General features: G+C 47.2%; 1 protein-coding gene across 3 annotated transcripts in view; it reads right to left on the reverse strand.

Annotated features, from left to right (window-relative positions):
- The window catches only part of STXBP1 (syntaxin binding protein 1), a 71,899-nt gene that overhangs the window by 13,720 nt on the left and 38,218 nt on the right, over positions 1-19,961 (reverse strand). For all 3 annotated transcript variants that reach the window (XM_035015758.1, XM_035015757.1, XM_035015759.1), the window contains exons 4-16: positions 17,937-18,013; positions 17,039-17,117; positions 15,774-15,877; positions 13,903-14,051; positions 11,813-11,897; positions 10,877-11,007; positions 9,820-9,927; positions 7,529-7,589; positions 6,109-6,174; positions 5,287-5,367; positions 3,237-3,375; positions 2,238-2,347; positions 598-699 (exon numbers count right to left, since the gene is read on the reverse strand). In XM_035015758.1, the coding sequence (XP_034871649.1) occupies positions 598-699; positions 2,238-2,347; positions 3,237-3,375; positions 5,287-5,367; positions 6,109-6,174; positions 7,529-7,589; positions 9,820-9,927; positions 10,877-11,007; positions 11,813-11,897; positions 13,903-14,051; positions 15,774-15,877; positions 17,039-17,117; positions 17,937-18,013 (1,292 nt within the window). The remainder of the gene's footprint in view (positions 1-597; positions 700-2,237; positions 2,348-3,236; positions 3,376-5,286; positions 5,368-6,108; positions 6,175-7,528; positions 7,590-9,819; positions 9,928-10,876; positions 11,008-11,812; positions 11,898-13,902; positions 14,052-15,773; positions 15,878-17,038; positions 17,118-17,936; positions 18,014-19,961) is intronic.

Here is a 19,961-nt window from a genome sequence, read left to right on the forward strand (position 1 = left end):
ACTACAGGAGTCTGGGGCAGCCTCTTCGGTGCTGGGAGGTCAGACAGGGGCAGTGCGTGGGAACCGTCAGACCTGATGGGGACTTTGAAGGAAGGCAGGGCTCAGAAGTGGAAAGGGAGAGCACCGCAGGCAAGGGATGGATGTGAACAGGAGAGCAGAGGCAGAAACATGCCTGGCAGGGTCCCTGACTGACGGGGTGTCTTAGGGAGGCACTGGCTCGGGTCACATCCCAAAGGCCCCTCCACACACACCCGCACCCTCAGAGTGGCGCTCGTTACTCATCTGACCTATAGGCGCTAGATGTGTTTGGTCCTTTGGATACAGCACCATCGAGGGGTATCTACACTGGGGCTATGTCATATAGATCGTGGGGGTCTGCATTTGGTGGCCTCTGGGGACAGCTCTCCCTAAACCCTCAGGACAAGGCTATGGGGCCTAGAAGAGCCCTGAGACTGGATACAAATCCTCTGGGACAGATAACCCCAGGCTATCACCACCAGCCCACAGCAGGTGAAGCCGGAGGCCTCTGGGCCTGTAGGCAAAGAGCCCCAGGCCCTGGCTGTCCCCCACACACCCTCACAGCCGTCCCTCACTGACCTCCATGATGTCTTTAATGATTGGGGTCCACCGCGAGAGCTGGTAGGTCTGCTCGCTGATGCGCTCCTTCCGCTCTGGCTTGCTCCTGCGGCGCAATGTGGACTGAGCGCAAACACATGTGACATTAGATGGAGTCAGGGGTCATCTGGGCCCCTGCGACTCTGCTGGCCCTTGGAAATCGCTCCTGAGGACTCCCTTCAGAGAGTCAGCACTGGCAGAGTACGAAGTGGGAGGGGTTTTCCTGGAAAAGTCCAGCGTGTGCCCCTTGGGCTTTCGCCCAAGAACCTGGAGCAAACTTGGTTCTTTAAAGCCATGAAAAATGGCAAATGTGGGTCAAACATATAAGTGTCATTCAAAAAACTCCTGGTAGTGGGGTCCCTTGGTGGCTCAGTCAAGCGTCTGACTCTTGGTTTCAGCACAGGTCATGATCTCAGCGTCATGGGATTAAGGCCTGCGTCGGGCTCTGTGCTCAGTGGGGAGTCTGCTTGAGATTCCCTCTCCTGGGACACCTGGGTGGCTCAATCAGTTAGGCGTCTACCTTTGACTCAGGTCTTGATCCCAGGGTCCTGGGATCAAGTCCCATATCGGGCTCCTTGCTCAATGGGGGGCCTGCTTCTCCCTCTGCCTGCCACTCCCTCAGCTTGTGTGCTTGCTTGCTCTCTCTCTCTGACAAATAAAATCTTAAAAAAAAAAAAGAGAGAGAGAGAGAGAGAGACCCTCTCTCCCCCCCCCCCCCCCCCCCCCCCCCCCACTGGTGCATGCATTCTCTCTCTCTCCCCATCCCCCTAAAGTAAAAAAATAAAATCTTAAAAAAAAAAAAAAAATCCTGGTAGTTAAAAACATAGTTTGCTTCAATTATAGGAGAAAAGACTGTTTTGGGTAGGACTTGGTCTTTAATTTTGCTTTGACAGTCTGGGTGCATGAGTAAACCATCTCCATTCCCATTTGGGTGCCTCTTGTGAAAAAGGGTCTAAAAACACCAAACTACCTCCAGTTCTAGGTCTCTGGTCTGGGCTCAGGGACAAAGTTTTTGACTCTAAGATTCCAAAAGAAGTACATTTGCAACTCCAGCTTTATAGCACCCTTGTGTGAACAACTCCCCACAGGAAGAAAGTATAGAGTGAGGTTCCTAGCAGAGAGATCTGAAGAGTGCTTGGGCCTCTTCCTTGAGTTCTGGAGACCCCCGACCGCCAGCCTCCTCTAGAGGGTGCAGTGTGGTCGGGCTTCCCAGACACCCTGCCCTGGCCTGGTTCTGAATCATCACCAGTGAAGAACCAAGTGGCAAACCTGCTTGATGCTAACTAAGCATTGTGCTCTCACCCTCAGAGAAGATGCTGGACCTGGGTGTGCAAAAGTAGACCAGACTGACCTCAAGACACAGAGAATGAAGCTGGCGTGACTCCTGTTTGAGGCTGGTGCAGACAAGCTCAGCTTTAATGACTCTGTGCACATCTTGGTTCCGGGAGTAACACTTTTATTTTATTATATCTCTATACCTTTATTCCTCCGATTTTATGTTTTTTCTTTCTCAATGTTGAGTGTATGTATCATAAGCCACCTTAAGTAAATCAGGAGAAAAGATAAGACACGCCAGCTTCTCTTCTGCCTCTCCCTCCCCATATGCAAGGCTGGCCCCTTACATCAGTGACAATGGGCACCCCCAGGTGCGCCATGTTGGTGATGATCTCGCTGTCCTCTGGGGGGATCTGGGCGTGCTGGATCAGTTTATTCAGGTTCTCCTCAGTGATGCCTGTGAGAACAAAACCCCTGGTCACCACACCCAACCATCATGCATCACACACTCAGAAGCAGAACCAGTCGCTTGAGGGGGGACAGTGTCCCTTCTCAGGGTTAGTAGAAATGAATCTTCACCACATCAACTTTACTGTAAGATGAGGACAAAATCAGCATTTCGATTCCACTCTAGCCACTCTGTCCCAGGCTTTGACCATCAGCAACTGCCCCATTATGGTCTATATTTCCACCCATCTCCTGCTTCTCAGCCATCCCTGCCCACCCCCACCCACATCGAAGTCAAGAGTCTCAGTGTCCATCTCCTGCACAATGGACACTTATGGGCAACTATAATGTGGGTAAAAATCAGTTATTTAAAGGCAGAGTTACCAATGTGATGCAAGTATCTGGCAGACATGCTCTCACAAACTGGCTTTGCAGTCAGTGGCCTCTCCCCGCTCCCACCCGTCCTCTTCCAGAGACGCCACACCTTTATTACCTCTAGAATTAATTACCTGTAGTTGCAACACATTTGCTTACATTTCCCCAAATGTAAAGAGCCCCTGGGATCTCCGTATTAAATATCCTTTCCTGGGCGCCTGGGTGGCTCAGTCATTAGGCGTCTGCCTTCGGCTCAGGTCATGATCCCAGAGTCCTGGGATCGAGCCCCGCATCGGGCTCCCTGCTCTGCGGGAAGCCTGCTTCTCCCTCTCCCACTCCCCCTGCTTGTGTTCCCTCTCTCGCTGTGTCTCCTCTCTCTGTCAAATAAATAAATAAAATCTTAAAAAAAAAAAAAAATCTTTTCCATGTCTCCTAAACACTTTTCCACTTTGTCTTCTTTCTCCCACCTGCCTCATTTGCCCAAGGAAGGGCCTCTCCCCTCTTCTCTATCCCACCATTCCTACCATTCTTCAAAAAGATGTAGAGAAGGATGATGCGGATTTTGTCGTAAGTGCTGACATTTGCATCCAGCAGAATGGGGACGATGGCTCTCATGGGGTCCTTGATCTTCTCCCCTTCAGCATCCGTGCCCATGGCCAGGTCCTGCAGAAAACACACCACACTGGCCCCATTCCTGGCGACGGTCTGGATGGATGGGAACTACTAGACAACTGGTGGTCCATAAATGGGATTTGTCGCTTGGCTGGGGAAGGTCCTATGCAGGGGCTTCTGCTCTCACAAGGCCCCGTAATTAGCACTGGTGTCATCCGCATTGTTTTATATGGCGTCAGTGAGAAGTGATGACAGCCCCAGGGTTCACTTTGCAAAAACAGAAACCACCATGATTTTTTTGCCATCTTGTTTGAAGGTAGGCAGCTCCCTCCGGGTGAGTGCCTGTGTACCTGCGCTGACTCAGGTCAAGACTCAATCCTGGTGGGGCCTCTAGAGGTACAAAGCCCTGTTGAGGGATCGGGGCTGAAAGGGTTGCCTTCCTACACATGCAGAGCTTTGGCATTTTAAGGGGCCACTGCCTGGCTAGACTCTTCCCATGTGCTCCCCCTTGGTGTGGAAGGACATGTTTTTTGAGTTTTGAGCTACTCTATGTTTTTGACCTGTTTTTAATCTTCCAACCACTTTCAGGGCGAGGAGAAAAACAAGGGAAATCCAACCCAGGGAGATGAAGGGGGAGAGAGGGGCTGGCAAAAGAGGGAGGATGAGAGAGAGCACAGTGATGGCCCCTGCTTCACGACTCAGGCAAGAGTCACATCCACTGTAGAGAGACCAGAGAAGGCCACACATCAGCCTCAGGAAACCATGAATCGTTCACTCTGTTCTCAGAGACCAATGGCTGCAACCCTCCCTGGAGCCCAGACAGGGCTCGCCTGAAGGTTCCCTCCTCTAAAGACCCCATGAGTCCATAACCATCATGGTCTCGAGTTCGTGGTCTGTCCAGGTCGAGGAAGGTGGGTGCCCCCAGACCCCTTCACCTCTCAGAGCCACCACCATCCTCAACAGACTTTTGTGCAGTGGGACCTGAGTCTAATACTCTCTAAAGGTCCAATTAAATGTAACGAGTTCAACAAATACTATGGAGCACTTCTGAAAAAATGTACGCTTCCAAGGATTCATCCTGACTGCATTTTTACTGATATAGGGATGCCCTATTTTCCAGACAGTCCAGTTCTTTTGGAGAGGATGCCCTGTGCTTGCCAAGATCGCCCATGAAACTGATGGACTTCTGCAGGGTCACTTCCCCTTGGAAGAGCGTCACTGAATCGGGACAAGTCTGACAAACCCAAGCTGGCCTGTCACATCACGCTGGAAGATGTAAATCTTAGCTTCACACTGAGAACCTGAGCCGTTCTTTCTCACCGCAGCTTCACACTTGCTTAATGCCCTCCCTTGCCTTGGAAGCTGACCCTAGCTGAGGAATGTTCTCACACTTGGAGAATGGAGGGCCAGGATTAGTGACTCCACACACCACTCCTGGAAAATGTGGCAGCATTGTTATTTCCTTTTGCAGATGAGGAAAATAAAGCAGAAATAGGCACATCAAACAAATCAGTGACAGAGCAGAATTCAAATCCCAAACTGCTGACTTTCAGTCCTAATCGTGATCAGGGAGGCTGTGGGTGAGTTTCTGACATGCTACTGCACTAGCTTTTCTCAGCATCTACGTCTCCAAAGCTAGTGTGGCGACAGCAGGAGAAAAACACACTCAGAATATAAAACTCAGCCAGCCTTGTCAGTGTAGGGCTCAGAGATCCATATATCTCTCTTCAGACATTCCAAGGAGCCAGTAGAAAGTCAGACATGCAAAATCCAAATGACACAGCATTCCAGACCAATCTAGTCCCTACCATTGAGAGTGGAAGTGCATTGATTGGCTCCAGAGTTGAGACAACGTGATCTAGTAGACTTCTATATCCTATGATTCTGCGGGATGTTCAAGGTCAGATGTTATAATTCAGCTGGGTCAATGGGCATGGCAGAAAGAGAAGGAAAAGGTCCTACCTGTTCCACTCGGCAGAGTTTATCCACAGTGCCTTGGTAATGCTTCATGCAGTCTTCGGCCAGGTGCAGGTGAGTCGAATACTGGGAAAAAGCAGAGTGTGTGTGATCAAGAAATCACTCACTCACAAGAAATCACTCATGCAACGTCTACTGAGCTCCTACTACGTATAAACACTATGCAGTGCAAAAAGGAGATTCCAGCCTCATAAAGGAGATAAAACATGCATTCCAGCAGGAACACAAACATCATGACAGAAAATTCTGTGTGTCAAAAGAAAGGGACAAATTGCATTCCTAAAGGAGGCAAGTGGAGGGAGGAATCCTTTATGGGGGTAGGGTGGTACAATGGTTCTACAATGTATCCACGAATTCTTTGATACCCCTCCTTCTAGGAGGTGGAGCTTAATTCCCCCCTCCTCGAGTGTTGGTTGGATTCAGTGACTCGCTTCTAACAGAGTGTGGAGGACATGATGTAGGACATCCCAGGTCAGGACAGAAAAGGCACCGTGACTTCCTCCTGGCTCTCTCCCTCAGGTCACTCACTTTGGAGGAGGCCAGCTGCCATGTCATGAGCACATTCAAACAGCCCAGGGGAGAGGCTCATGAGGTGAGGAATTGAAGGATAAAGAGAGAAAAGATGAAGAGGAGAAAAGAAAGTCATAGGAAATAAGTTATCCAGCCTTTCAGCTTTTCCTAATAAAACTGGAAGTTGATTAAAAACTTGTGGATTTCAATGTATCAGTCAGTACAGTGGGGCTCTGAGAGGTCTTACTGCAACTGTTTATACTCAAGATTCAAACCCATCATTTGGGATGGTCGTACCTTGCTGAGCTCTTTCTGGTACTGGGGCATCTTCTTCAGCATCTGGGACAGGTCCCGCATGGTAGTCTACAAGGGGAAGGAAAACATATGGTCTCACTGCAATGGCCCTGACCTAGGAGGCTTTGCAAGGGTGGTGGGCACAGGGCAGGACAGGAGCCAGCACCAGACTTCCAAGTGCATGCTCAGAAACTCTCGAATCTGTTAAGCCCAAGATCACCGTGGGTTTAGATTTCCAGGCCTCTGGTTCAGAAAATTATTGATCCAAATACCATAACTGCCTTATAGGTGGGGAAGTGAACTCCAAAGGGTAGCAATTATGTTTTATTTATTGGACTAGAAAGTTACTGAGAGCATAATTCTTGCCAGGAAAGAGCAATTTTTCTTTCCCATGCTGCCTTTCTGCATACTCAGCTCAAGCAGTCTTGAAACTGAGTTCACATTTCATCCCAGCAGAAAGGCTACAGTTGTGTAGACAGAAAGAAAGAAGGAAGAAGCTGGGAAAGGGCTGGGACGTGCATCCTGACAGGTGAAAGAGGTCTGTTTACTTGCTAACTGTGTGACCCACCTAATTCCACTCTTATCCAACAAAAATTTATTGAATTACTACCATATACCAGGTGAGGTGCTGGAGATACAAGATCAGAACAAACAAACAAAAAAGAGAGCTTCTTGCCTTTTTGTGGAACTACCATCTAGCAGAGGAGCCATTCCGACTGAGATGATTAGTGTTCTTCGGAAAATCACAAGTGTGGATGCAGAGGTGCAGAGAGGCACCTCACTAGTCTGGGGGGGGTGGTGGTAGGGAAGGTTTCCCTGAGAAAATGATGCCTGAGCCAAAGGACCAGGACTTCACAAGGCAAGGCCCAGGCAAGGAACTCAGGCAAGGTGGTGGGTACAAGCGGGTAGGGGGCAGACCTGAGAGTCTGGGGAGCCTGATGGCCTGGTGCTATAAGGTGTGTCCATGAGTGAGTGAGACTTGATTCTACTGGGAACAGAGTCACCAAATGGTTTTAAGCAAGCTTAAAATACAGTCAGAGCTGTATTTGCCTTGACCACGATGGGTAAACCACCTCTGCTGAACCCATGTCAGGGTAAGGAGAGGACCAGGCAAGTTATGAATTCTAATTCCACCACAAGCTAAAAAAGGTTTCATAGTTCCTCTGGCTTAAACTGAATTATGATCTAAAACAGTAAATATTAATCTTCAGGGTAACAAAATGAAGATCTCTATAAACATCAAAAGATGAGGGCTCCGATCTCAATCTTGAATGCAAAAATAAGACAAAATGATATCAGATGAAGAGGTGACAATAACCTCCTAACTTACTAGTCCTGTGCCATGGAGGCACCCTGCCAACCAGCTCTCAGAAAGAAGACAGGGATTAGCCTAAAGGACATTGGAGCTCTAGTATGCATTTACCTTCTCTCCAGTATTCATTCTCTTGCTGGAAGAAAAATCTTTCAGAGAACGGGTGACTTCCCTAGAAGACAGAAGGAGGCAGCTAAGTTTCACAGCAACGCCTTGGTCCTCCATGTGGATGCTACAGAAGTGGTGCGAGATTCTTCCTTTAGGAATATGTGGCAAGTTTTCCTGCCAGTAAGGTATGCATTTAAAGTGATTTTTGAAGAAGAGAGAGAGGGATACATCATTTTCCTAACTAATATTCTAAACCAGGGTCTCCAGAGGGGGGTGTATGGGATGATTGGAGAGAAGAAATTATTAGTACATCTATTTATGTTTACTTTACTCCATCCTTAAATTTATGCTTTTGTATATACTGTAAAACATACATATTACTACAATTAACTATATAGTTAATTCATAAATAAACTTGCATATTGGAAATGTGAAGCAACATTTTCCTAAGGTTGAGTGATCCGAAAAGTTTGGGGCCACTTTTCTGAACAACTGAACTATCCAAGACTGTGATATTTTCCCACTCTTCCTTGTGAACTTACTGAGGATATCACCAACTCAATGTAGCAGACAGAATGTCTTTCTGCAAGGGGCACCTGGGTGGCTCAGTCGTTAAGTGTCTGCCTTTGGCTCAGGTCATGATCCCAGGGTCCTGGGATTGAGCCCCGCATTGGGCTCCCTGCTCGGTGGGAAGCCTGCTTCTCCCTCTCCCACTCCCCCTGCTTGTGTTCCCTCTCTCGCTGTGTCTCTCTCTGTCAAATAAATAAATAAAATCTTAAAAAAAAAAAAAAAGAATGTCCTTCTGCAAAAGCAGAATTTTTATTTATAGCTTAAAGGTCTTAGAAAAACATTCAGGTGTGGGGCGCCTGGGTGGCTCAGTCGGTTGGGCGACTGCCTTCGGCTCAGGTCATGATCCTGGAGTCCCGGGATCGAGTCCCGCGTCGGGTTCCCTGCTCGGCGGGGAGTCTGCTTCTGCCTCTGACCCTCCCCCCTCTCATGCTCTCTCTCTTTCTCTCTCTCAAATAAATAAATAAAATCTTTAAAAAAAAAAAAAAGAAAAACATTCAGGTGTTAGGGGCACCTGAGTGGCTCAGTTGGTTAAGCATCTGCCTTTGGCTTGGGTCATGGTCTTGGGGGTCCTGGGGTCAAGCCCTGGTGCCAGTCTAGTGGGGCTCCCTGCTCAGCAGGGAGTCTGCTTCTCTCTCTGCCTCTGCCCCTCCCCCCCGACTGTGCACTCTCTCTCTCAAATAAATAAACAAAATCTAAAAAAAAAAAAAAAAAATTCGGGGTGCCTGGGTGGCTCAGTCGTTAAGCGTCTGCCTTCAGCTCAGGTCATGATCTGGGGTCCTGGGATCAAGCCCCACATTGGGCTTCCTGCTCAACGGGAAGCCTGCTTCTCCCTCTCCCACTCCCCCTGCTTGTGTTCCCTCTCTCACTGTCTCTCTCTCTGTCAAATAAATAAAAAGATCTTTAAAAAAAAAAAAGAAAGAAAGGGGTGCCTTTCGTCTGCCTTCGGCTCAGGTTATGGTCCCAGGGTCCTGGGATCAAGCCCTGCATCGGGCTCCCTGCTCGGTGGGGAGCCTGCTTTTCCCTTTCCCATTCCCCTGCTTGTGTTCCCTCTCTCGCTGTGTCTCTATCAAATAAACAAATGAAATCTTAAAAAAAAAAAATTCAGGTGTTAGAAACATTTTGAAACATCTTCAGAGCAAGGTACGGGTTCTGTATATACACATTAGCTCTTGCTTGGAAATTTTAGGGATGACAGCAGCGGAAGAAGATGACACACCGGCTATATAAAAGAAAATCGAACTGATGCAGTGTAATCTGGATCTTTCAGTGGAAGGAACTGGCTTTATTTATTTATTTATTTTTAAGTAGGCTTTATGTCTAACGTGGGGCTTGAACTCACGACCCTTAGAGCAAGAGTTGCGTGTTCTACTGACTGAGCCAGCCAGACGCCCCAGGCACTGGCTTTAAACATTTGGTGTTTACAAAGCATTTCCTGAGAGCTACGGATGTTTTCGAAAAATACTAAGAGCTACCTGAACACAGTGGATTTTCTCACTTGGCGAAGTTGGTGTCACTCGCGCTGAGATTAGAAGGGCTTCCTCATCACTGGTTATCATGTGGGTGAATCCATCCACTGAGCAGCTCTGTGCAAGCTGCCCAGAGTGTGCACATGAGCAACTGCCATCTGGAGAAAGGGTTTTGCCTGCACTCTGGGGCGAGCCCTGGAGCTGGGGCGGCGGGGAGGCCGGGGTCCCTGGGGAGGGGCGGAGGCAAGGGGCTCTTACTGGGACACTTCCGCGATGTGCTTGTGGCGCAGTGCTATCCAGAGGTCGTCATCCTCGTCCAGGAGCACCTCCTTCACCCGTGCCTCTCCAATGCCACTTGTCTCGTACCTGGAGAGGAGACAGCCCCACGAAATTCATCCAGCCCCCTCCGATTTGCAACAGACGAGAGCCTACGGTCTCGGCCATCTGAGGGGTCACTGTGTGACTGGTGTGCGGGATCAGCACCTGACACAGCAGCAGTTTCTCGGGCAGGGAGAGACCCAGAGTCAATGTTTTAAAATCTGCAGGGTCGGCCGGTATGTGCTCAAGTCAGGATACAGGTGGGTTCAGAGCTGCTTGTGAGGGAAAGTCAGAGATCACGCTTGCTCCTTCCTGGGAAGGACCAGGATACCGTCCTCAAACATGTGGTACCTAAATTTTCAGTTTTAAAATCAGGTACCTGCAACAGGTCCTCCGCATATTTTTACATGTGAAATCACGAACATCTAAGGGAAAGCAAGAATTACAAGTACCAGCAGGGAGGAAAACTGACATTCAGTCACAGTTTTAGAACCTTAGTTTTGAAACCAAATGAGCACAATACAGTCTGTTTCCAAAGAAAGAAAAATTAGTTTTTAGAAACTGAGTTTTGGGTGATGGTTACCAAGAAAAATGTTGCTTATAATGAAGAAAACAGCTCCTTTGCAAATAAAGGTCAGTAAGAAACTTCTGTTGATACATTTTATGATATTTCATGACCTATAAAGAAGTTTTAACTCTGAATAAGATATGCATACATGTGGGGGCACAGACACACACATCCACACACCTCAAGCAGGCTCTCAGCTGAGGTGACATGAGCCGTGAAGTAAAGATCTAAAATTCTTGTTCTCCCCCAAAGGCGCACGAGCTCCTGGCTGCTAATGCCCCATAGATTTGGGAACTCACAGAAGAGCTTGCAGGCCCATTAGCAAGACTATCAATGCACCTGCCTTCCCTAGGATGAAAGACATCCTTTTTCTCAGGTTAGAGGTGCATCTGGTTTGCTTGCAAAGCCGTACTGGGTCTGTACACTTACTTGTATACATCATTTTCAATGGGCAGCAGGTCATAGCTCATAGCCTGAAAAGTCAGTTCATGAAGCACGGGGGAGCTGGGGTCGAAGCCGCGGTCCAGGATCAGGAGCTGGGAGCGCGCCTTGTCTGGGCCCTGGAAGGACAGACACGGAAGGCTTTCACAAGCCACCCATCCAACTCCAGTCTCTCCCACTGGTGCAGCTGCCCCTCCTGTAAAAGCAGCCCCAGGAAGTGACCTCTGAGATAAAACCTGCTAAAATAGCACTGACTAGTCCCATTTGCTGCTTGACAGGAACACCAGTAAACACCATGCAAAAATCCAGTATGCCTATTTCCTAATGAGGGTCCTTTAAAGTAGATCCAAAACTGTGGCTGGGGTCCAGAGTGAGCTTATGAAGGAGAGCACCACCTGGGTTTGCTTATAAATAGGGTGACCCACCATCCGGTCTGCCTGGGACCCAGGGGGTTCCCAGGACCCGGGACTTTCAGTTTTAAAATTATGATAGTGATAGAACAGTTCTGTCCTGATTGCAGTGGGGGTTATGTGAATCTCTACATGTGATGAAATTGCACAGAACCATCCACACATGTGAGCACACGTACAAACTAGTCAAATGTGATTAAGGGCTGGAGACTGTGCCAATATCAATTTTCTGGTTTTGATACTGCACTTACTATTGAGGGGGTTCCCAGGACACGGGACTTTCAGTGCTAACCCTGGGCAAGTCCCAGCAAACAGACACAGGTTGGGCACCCTACACGGAGCAGAATCTGCATCCCCCCCACCCAGTGCTTGAGCATCTCACTGAAGGCCAGTGTGTAGGACAGTGGCACCCATGCACACTCCGGGAGCGACAGAACCCAGCTGTCCCCAGGACTGCCATACAAACACTGTGGTCACTTGGCGAGAGAGCCACGTGCACCAAGTCCAGACTTACCTCGCCCATTGTTGGGTCATCGGCTTTGTAGGCATCGAGCTTGTCCTGGATTAGCTGAGCCAGCAAAGCATTGTCCTTGTATTCCCTGACAAAGGAGGAGTGACAACAGGGTGAACCGGCCATGCACCCACCCGACGGCACTGACTGTTCTCAGGGTGGAAGGCAGGAAGTGCAAGGAGGGTCAGGGGAGATAAGCTTCACCTGTATTGTTCTTTTACACTGAGGATATATTCATGTATTACACATACAATTTAAAATGACAAATAAAACGCTTTGCTCAGTGCCTAGAACATAAATGATTTTCTAGTTCCTTTAAAAAAAAAAATCCAGGGGCACCTGGGTGGCTCAGTTGTTAAGCATCTGCCTTCGGCTCAGGTCATGATCCCAGGGTCCTGGGATCGAGCCCCGCATTGGGCTCCCTGCTCCGCGGGAAGCCTGCTTCTCCCTCTCCCACTCCCCCTGCTTGTGTTCCCTCTCTTGCTGTGCCTCTCTCTGTCAAATAAATAAAATCTTAAAAAAAAAATCTCCAAATGGATATAGAGGCAGTCTTTCCCACTGGCTTCAGAAAAACCACCCCACTTCAACAGAGGGTCCTGGCCATCCACTCTCCTCCCATGATCAGGTTGTCTGAGCCTCACCCACCTGATTCTCACTTCCCTCAATTCAAATTCCCTTGGGTCTTGTTTTGTGTGGCTCGCAGGTGACACTTGTGCTGGCAGAGCCAGAAAGATGTAAGTGAGAGCTGGTGGACCTTTCCCCTTGGCCAGGCCCGACAGCACTTCCTGGGGCTCCTCCCAACTGTATAGAGGGTGTGGCTGCTGCCTGTCGCCTGGTCAGGCTCAGTGCTGAAGCAGCTCCGTTCCCATTCCACCCCCTCCACAAATGAACTCCAAGCTCCCCCGACCCTGTCAGGAGATATGGCCTGGCCCCCGTTTCTTAATTTCCAGCAGGCTTTTGTCAGGGAATACCAATAATAGAGGGAGGGGCTCTTCCATGGCTGCACACTCCAGCAGACAAGGAGTCAGTAAGGACAGGCCGCCACGATGGTCCTTGGCACCGCCAGTTCAGGCCCTTCGCTCCCCCTGCCGCGGCCACCCCCCTGGGTCTCCCTGCCTCCCTGCTGCTCTCACTCCCCTGTGCAAATTCCCCCAGAGGTCCCCACTGATAACCACTAAATGACATCACCCCAAGCCTGGCCTCCAGGGCCTCCAGGAATGGCTTCAGAGTTGCCCCGCTGAGTTGCCCTCCAGAGACGCCCCACAGCCCTCCACAGTCACTCTGCCAGGATGCCAACCCTCCTCAAATTTGCCCTTTGCTTTGCCAACTCCAAACTTCCGTTCATCCCAACGGCAAGAGCCACCTGTCCACACAAAGTACTCTGTGCTCCTCATTGGTCTACTGAAATCCGAAACTGCCCTTTAAGACCTTGTTCAAATGTCACCTCTGGTCTGAAGCCCTTCTTGACCCCCTCAGCTCAAAGGGCCCTCTCCTGACTCTGGATGTCCAGGCCCTTGTCCTGTGCTCAGGCACTGGCCTCGCAGGCCCTGTAGTTTAGGTGTGCACGCCTTATGCACACAGGTGTCGGGATGCGTGTTACCTACCCTTCTAGATCAAGGGCTTCTAAGCGCCGGGGCTGTGTCTTCAAGATAAGTACTCTCTCCCCAGCACTAAGCACACAGCAGATAAGTAGTAAGTGAATGACTTTATAAAATCTAGGGAATATGTCCTTTGGAGAATTATCCTTGTATTTTTTCTTACTCCAGAACACCTTCTACAAAGACGGTATTTGTTTTGAAAGGTTAGAAAGAGCTAAAAAACCACAGGAAGCCTGGACTGTGGTTACACAGGGGTTCACATTTAGCTGTTCAGTAATTGAATATATATATTTCATGCCCTTTTCTGGATGCATTATTACATTTCACAATAAAATTTAGAGACTATCAAAAACATTGGAAGAACGATTATAAATGCAAGATACTCAAATCTTGACCCTCTTGAGGCAACTGCCAGAGGAATCTCAAGATAAAAGGAAGCTACACGCCCGGTGGGCACATGGAGGCCGCTGAAGGCAGACTGGCATGCTGCCTTACCCCCGGTACCGCACAGCTGGGTACTCCTTCAGGGTGGCACACAGAGTTGCAATCTGCTCTGCCAGGCGCTCCAGTATAGGATTCTTCATCTGAGCCTTGTGGGGACTGTAGAAGCTCTGGAAAGAGTCTGCAGAGTCCAAGGAATACACCTGAGAAGGAAAAGAAACAAGAAAAAAAGTTATATATCATGTTTGCATCCAGAAGGGTGAACCGCTGGGAGTTTTCTCCAACCTTGGTGGTGAGTCTATAAACATATTCTCATTTATTCCACAAATATGTGCTGGGTGTCTGCTGCAGGCCGGGCATTGTGCTAAACACTTGGGAACTATCAGTGACCAAAACACGACTGTCCTCGAGGAGTGTGCAATCTTACAAAAGAATAACATAACCATAAACAATAAGCATAATGAAAAGTAAACTATATGATATGTGAGAAACTGGTTTAAGTGTATGAGAACATGACAGAGCAGGGAAAGAATGCCTGGAGGGCCGCCGGGAGGGAGGACAGCAGGCCTCCTTGAGAAGGTGATGTACGAGCAAGGGCTTGAAGGAGGTGAGGAGTTTCTCACCAGCAGGAGACTTCCACATGGAGGCAATAGCTAGCGCCAAGGCCCTGGGGCAGGCACATGCTCAGAGTGTCTGATGAACAATGAGGAGGCCAGAAGAAGAACAGGAGAGGAGATTAGTATAAGACCTTCTAGGCCATTATGAGTTTAGGTTTTTGTAAGTAAGGGACAGGCTGGAAATCATCTGTGACTGGGGCAGATAAAGGAGCTTTTTATGGATTTGATAATTTCCTATCCTCAGTAATACACTGTCAGTATTTTTCTTCTTATTCTAGAAGTTTAAAATTTCCTCTTAAATTACCTAGTCTATCAGCTATCAGTAATTTCTCAGAATCTCACTTTTGTCAACTACCTTATCTTCTAGAAAACCTGTGGTTAAAAAAAAAGTTTATTACTTTTTAAAAATATATGAAATGTAATCTGGTTGAATATACTAAAGTTGTGTTTTGTTAAATCCAGGTAGGCTCATACAGAGAAAAAAATTCCTGCCTTTAAGCTGGAAACAGGCCTGACGTTAAGTGCTAAGGGAAAGACACTGTCTTTAAGTGTTCACACTGTATGTTCTCCATCCCTCCTTACCCAAGAACAGGTCACTCTCCGATGTCTAGAAGCTGATCTATAAAGATGCCATAAGCCACAGTCAACTTTTACAAAATACCTAAGAGTTCTGTTAGTTTTGTTTCTTATTTGCCAGGAGAAGACATGTTAACCGATCTTACAAAATGAAGATATAAATTTTGTATGCTCTCTCACAATCAGCTTCACCTTTACTGGCTTAACAGCCTAGTTTTTTTCCCAAGGGGAGAGGTTTGTCGCCACGCTCCAGCATCTGAAGTGTTAACAGCCACTGACGAAAGCTACCATCTGCTCCTCCAGCAGAGCGTGAGGGAGGTGATCTCTGCACAAAACCAGTCTCCCGTGCAGCAGATGGGTGTTGTCTGATCCCTTCCCCCGCTCTCCTTCCCTGCTCTTTCTGGACTGGCTACCTTTGGTTATTTAAGGAGTCAGCCAGTAGGAGCGAACACTGTGAGCAAGGATGAAATGCACACAAGGAAAGGCGTGAGGGCTTTAAAAAAAAAAAAAAAGTCAGAAATAACCAGAGAGTAAGATGAGGGCCTCAGGCAGACCCGTAAGGAACACTTGTTTCCATTCCATCAACGTCCACTTACGACAGGTCATTCGGCAATTCAGAATACGACGTCTTCCTCCCCCACTCTGCTTACTGCACCCCTGTCAGGACCTGCCAGAGCTCCTGATGGAGCAGCGAGGATGCAAACTTTCTACACACTCCCCACTCAGCCTCACCTGGGACTCGTAGGGGAGAAATGCAATGTTGATTTCCGTCAGAGTTTTGATGACTTTGGCGGCCCGAGATTTCACCAGCTCATTAAACAGGGCATCTGGACAAGCTGCAAGAAGGACAAAAGACAGCAAGTTTTCCCATCCATTTCAACAGTTGCACACATCTGGGGGATTTTCTATTTTATTAGGATTTTAAGAAGGCAACTAGAAAGTTCGTCCCATCCTAGAATATCCCCTATCTCTAGGGTACAAAAGGAATGTAAAATCACCCAAAAGGCCCTCAACATCTAATAGAGAAGCAAATGGCAAAAAAGACTGAGATACTGAGAGCTAATTAGCTAATAAAACTACTTTCTGAGATCAAGGAAAGGAAAAAACCCAAGGGATAAGGAAAAGGCCTGTGATACGAACAGACACGACACATCTGACATGTTTATGAAAAATGCAATAAGGAAAAATGAAACCACTGGCAAGGTGGTGTAGGCATTTCTCTGGGATGCAGGCAGGAGCTCGGCTGCACAGGAGACCCACTTGATGGGGAAACTGGGACTGCCAGGGGCTCTCCTGGGCCAAACAAATGGGTTTGTGTTCTCAGAAAAGCATTTTCGGTTTATTATTACTAATGTCACCTCTCTGCTCCTTTTTTATGTATATCCAAATAGTATACAATTACTCTTTGCAAGAACCTTTCCCATTTCCTCAGTGGTGAGCTCTGTGGGGCTTTCCCTAAAGAGAAGAACGGTGGGAGCACTGCTATTGCTGAAGTTTTAAGTTAGCCAGCTCAACTCCTCTCTCTTTGCTCTTAACAAAGATTGACCAAGATGATTCTGCACTAGGCTCCATGCGCAAAACCTCCACAAAATAAGAAAGTGAATTCCAGGACAATGATGCAGTTTCCGTCTGCTCCCATCACCGCCAGACTGGACTATTTTTGTAGTTGAAAAACTGATGAAAATACAACACAGTTTATGGTGATACCTGGAAGTCTATTCAGTGATACATCAAAGCTAGCACTGGAAAATTATTCTCAGCATTAAACCCTCTAGTCCTTAGGAGAGATGCTATTTTTCATCAGGAAGGACGGCATGACCGAGTAGGTTTGTCTTTGTATGTGTTTATTTTTGTCTCTTATGCAATTTATCTTCTGAAGAGAGTATAAAAGCTCAGGAGAAACATGGCAACAACCCATTTCTTCCCTACTGATCAGCCTTGCCGTGCAGAAGCGCTAACCTGGAAGGACAGGGGTGGCACCTGCCAGCTGCACTTACAGTCTGTGAAGAAGACGTGCGCAGCCCGGTACTTAGCGGTTGGTGGGTCCTTGAAGTCACTGATGAGAGAGTGGACAGACTGTAGAGAGGAAAAAAAGAGGGAACTGAATGCAGTTCTAGAAGCAAATGGGACCTACATCTGAACTGGGTTAAATCCAAGCTGCCTGTGCAAAATAGTAGGGGATTTTTTAATGTATAATTCATGTTTGCCCGTAACGGAGTTCTGAAGACTTGAAATTAGGGTTGTTTCAGAGTTTAGATGAACGAAGCCTTCTTAGCTCATTCCGGAAGACAGAGTCTGCCCTTTGGAGGCACTGTAACTCGGGTTCCTGAGAAGACATTCACAGAAGAGGAAACTGGTCAAATACTTCCCAGGAAACTCATACTGATGAAGTTCTGGCAACTTCAGATACAAGCCAGTTTTCAAAAGTGAAAAGAAAGGGAATGGAAAACTGAGGGGAATTTATACAGATTAAGAGACCTAACGCGAGGAGGTGCATCTTGTCTGGATACTGACTTGAACCAACCTCCCAAAATGTTAAGACAGGTAATTTTCAACACAGCCTGGATATGATGATACAGACCCAAAAGTATAAAATGCCAGAGTTCTGAAGGTGGGTCACTAATTAGACACAGTGGATCTCCTCTGTAGAGAAGGAGTGCAAGAGGGGGGAATTAGACTGACCCGGGCCTGGCCTTCTGGACAGCGGTGGTATTTCAGAGAGCTTAATGCACTCTCACTCCACACTGCACCCCTCCTTCCCTGTTTGTGGATTGCACGCTTAATCAGAGCAGTGTGTTAAATGCGCGCTTAACCTAGAAATGTCAGACACCGCGCCACAGATGCCAAGCCAGCATGTGCAACCTTAGCCAAAGCTCCTCCGGGGGTGGGACTTGCCTTCTCAGACGGAGTGATGAGATACACAGCCTCCAGGCTGGGGAGCGGCTCTCTGCGCTTGTTGATGTCTTCCACGACTAGACAACAAACAGCAACCCACAATCAATAAGAAAACAGAACCAGTGATCATAGAACTAGAAACAATCTAGACAGGCCCCCTTCAGACTGCTGCAGGTGAGGGTTGGAAATCACTTACCCCCCCTTCCTTGGAGTTACCACATTCCACTGCCTCACAACGCTCAAGAGGTTAGAAAACCTGAAATTTTATCACACTAAGTATTTCCCTTTTCAGTTTAAGTAAACCCTTTGATCTCATGGTTAAAAATGGAAAATCCTACCTCTTTCTGTCACCAATAGTCTTTTACCCCTTCCTTCTGTTTTTTTCTCATCTGTCCTAAATAATCCCAATTCCTTTAGAATTTCCAGGTGGAGTTTAACAACAATTGGATAGTTTTTATCATTTTCTTCTGTATGTCACATGAAGATATTCCAAACATGCCCTCTGTATAACACAGTCCTTCCCAATAGTTCAAAGACTAAACATATTTTGTTAAACCACAAGCATTTGGTTTGCTTGTTTCTTTTACAGTTATGTCAGCTACTTCACCTGGGAAGAAGAGCTTCTGGGATAATCCTCATCTTACCAGCCACCCGATAAAGCTTAGGATATGCTATCTCTGCTGTACTGCCCTCTGGTATAGAGAGAACAGTACAATCACTTGGTGCCATTCTTCCCATGCAGAGGATTTAAGCAAATAAAAGTATCACTTTTGGATGATATCTTGTAACATTTACAAAGACTTTTCACCCCAAATAATGTTCAAATACCGAAATCCTTCAACCACCTACTTTACCAGTAATTATAGATTTCTGAATTTCATATGCGAACAATACTTCCCCCCAAATGTTTTGGGGGTTCCACGCAGGATTGCTAACTTTTCAATTTTGCCAAGCAAAGAGCTTTTTTAGAACCCACCTTGGGAGTAGGGAAAAGTCTGTGTGCAGCAGGGGAAGAGCTGAACCTTCATCTACCACAGGGAGCTAAAAGATAACATCTACCATCAATGAATCCAAAGATAATAGGCTAAGTATTTATCTAGAAATAGCAAAAGGATAACCAGAAGAAAGCGCACACCCTGAGGGAGAAAGGAGGGGGGGCCAGGATGCTGCTGCTTCTTCATTAGAAGTTCCTTAGCTCCATTTGGCTCTATCGCCCCTTAACTTGTGCATTTTTTGCTTTGAGAGAGGAAAAAAATAGCTTTAAAAATTCAATGAAGAGGGACGCCTAGGTGGCTCAGTTGGTTAAGTGACCAACTCAGGTTGTGATCTCAGGGTCCAGGGATGGAGCCCCTCATTGGGCTCCTCACTCAACAGGGAGTCTGTTTGGGATTTTCTCTCTCCCTCTCCCTCTGCCCCTCTCCCGGCTCTCTCTCTCTCTAAAATAAATAAATCAATGAATCTTAAAAAAAAATACAATGAAGAAAATAACTTTGTAAGCTCAAAACAGGGGCAAGCCTAGTCTTTGCTCACTGAATGAGAAGAAGTCACAGTAAAAACTATGTATTCTCATTTACAGGACTAGGTTTCTGGTGACAGATACACTGGATTTGGAAAAGTGTTTTTAGAAATGAAGGACTTGGGGCACCTGGGTGGCTCAGTCAGTTGGGCGACTGCCTTCGGCTCAGGTCATGATCCCAGGGTCCTGAGATCGAGCCCCACATAGGGCTCCCTGCTGAGTGGGGAGCCTCTTCTCCCTCTCCCACTCTCCCTGCTTATGCTCGCTCGCTCTCTGTCAAATAAATAAAATCTTAAAAAAAAATTTAAAGTAAAAATGAAGGACTCACATCCAAGGTGTGATTATACCCCCAAATTATTACATATATATTCATATGTATATATTTCACATAGAATTCAATAAGAAAATCCATGATATATTATCACCATAATTTCACAATTTAAAAACACTTTAACACCAAATAATAGGAAAGACATAATCTTAGAATAAAGGACAAACCGTTGAATTAA

Source organism: Mirounga leonina, unplaced genomic scaffold, assembly GCF_011800145.1.
Source record: "Mirounga leonina isolate KUSES-001 unplaced genomic scaffold, KU_Mleo_1.0 Mir_170, whole genome shotgun sequence".
Lineage (NCBI taxonomy): Eukaryota > Metazoa > Chordata > Mammalia > Carnivora > Phocidae > Mirounga > Mirounga leonina.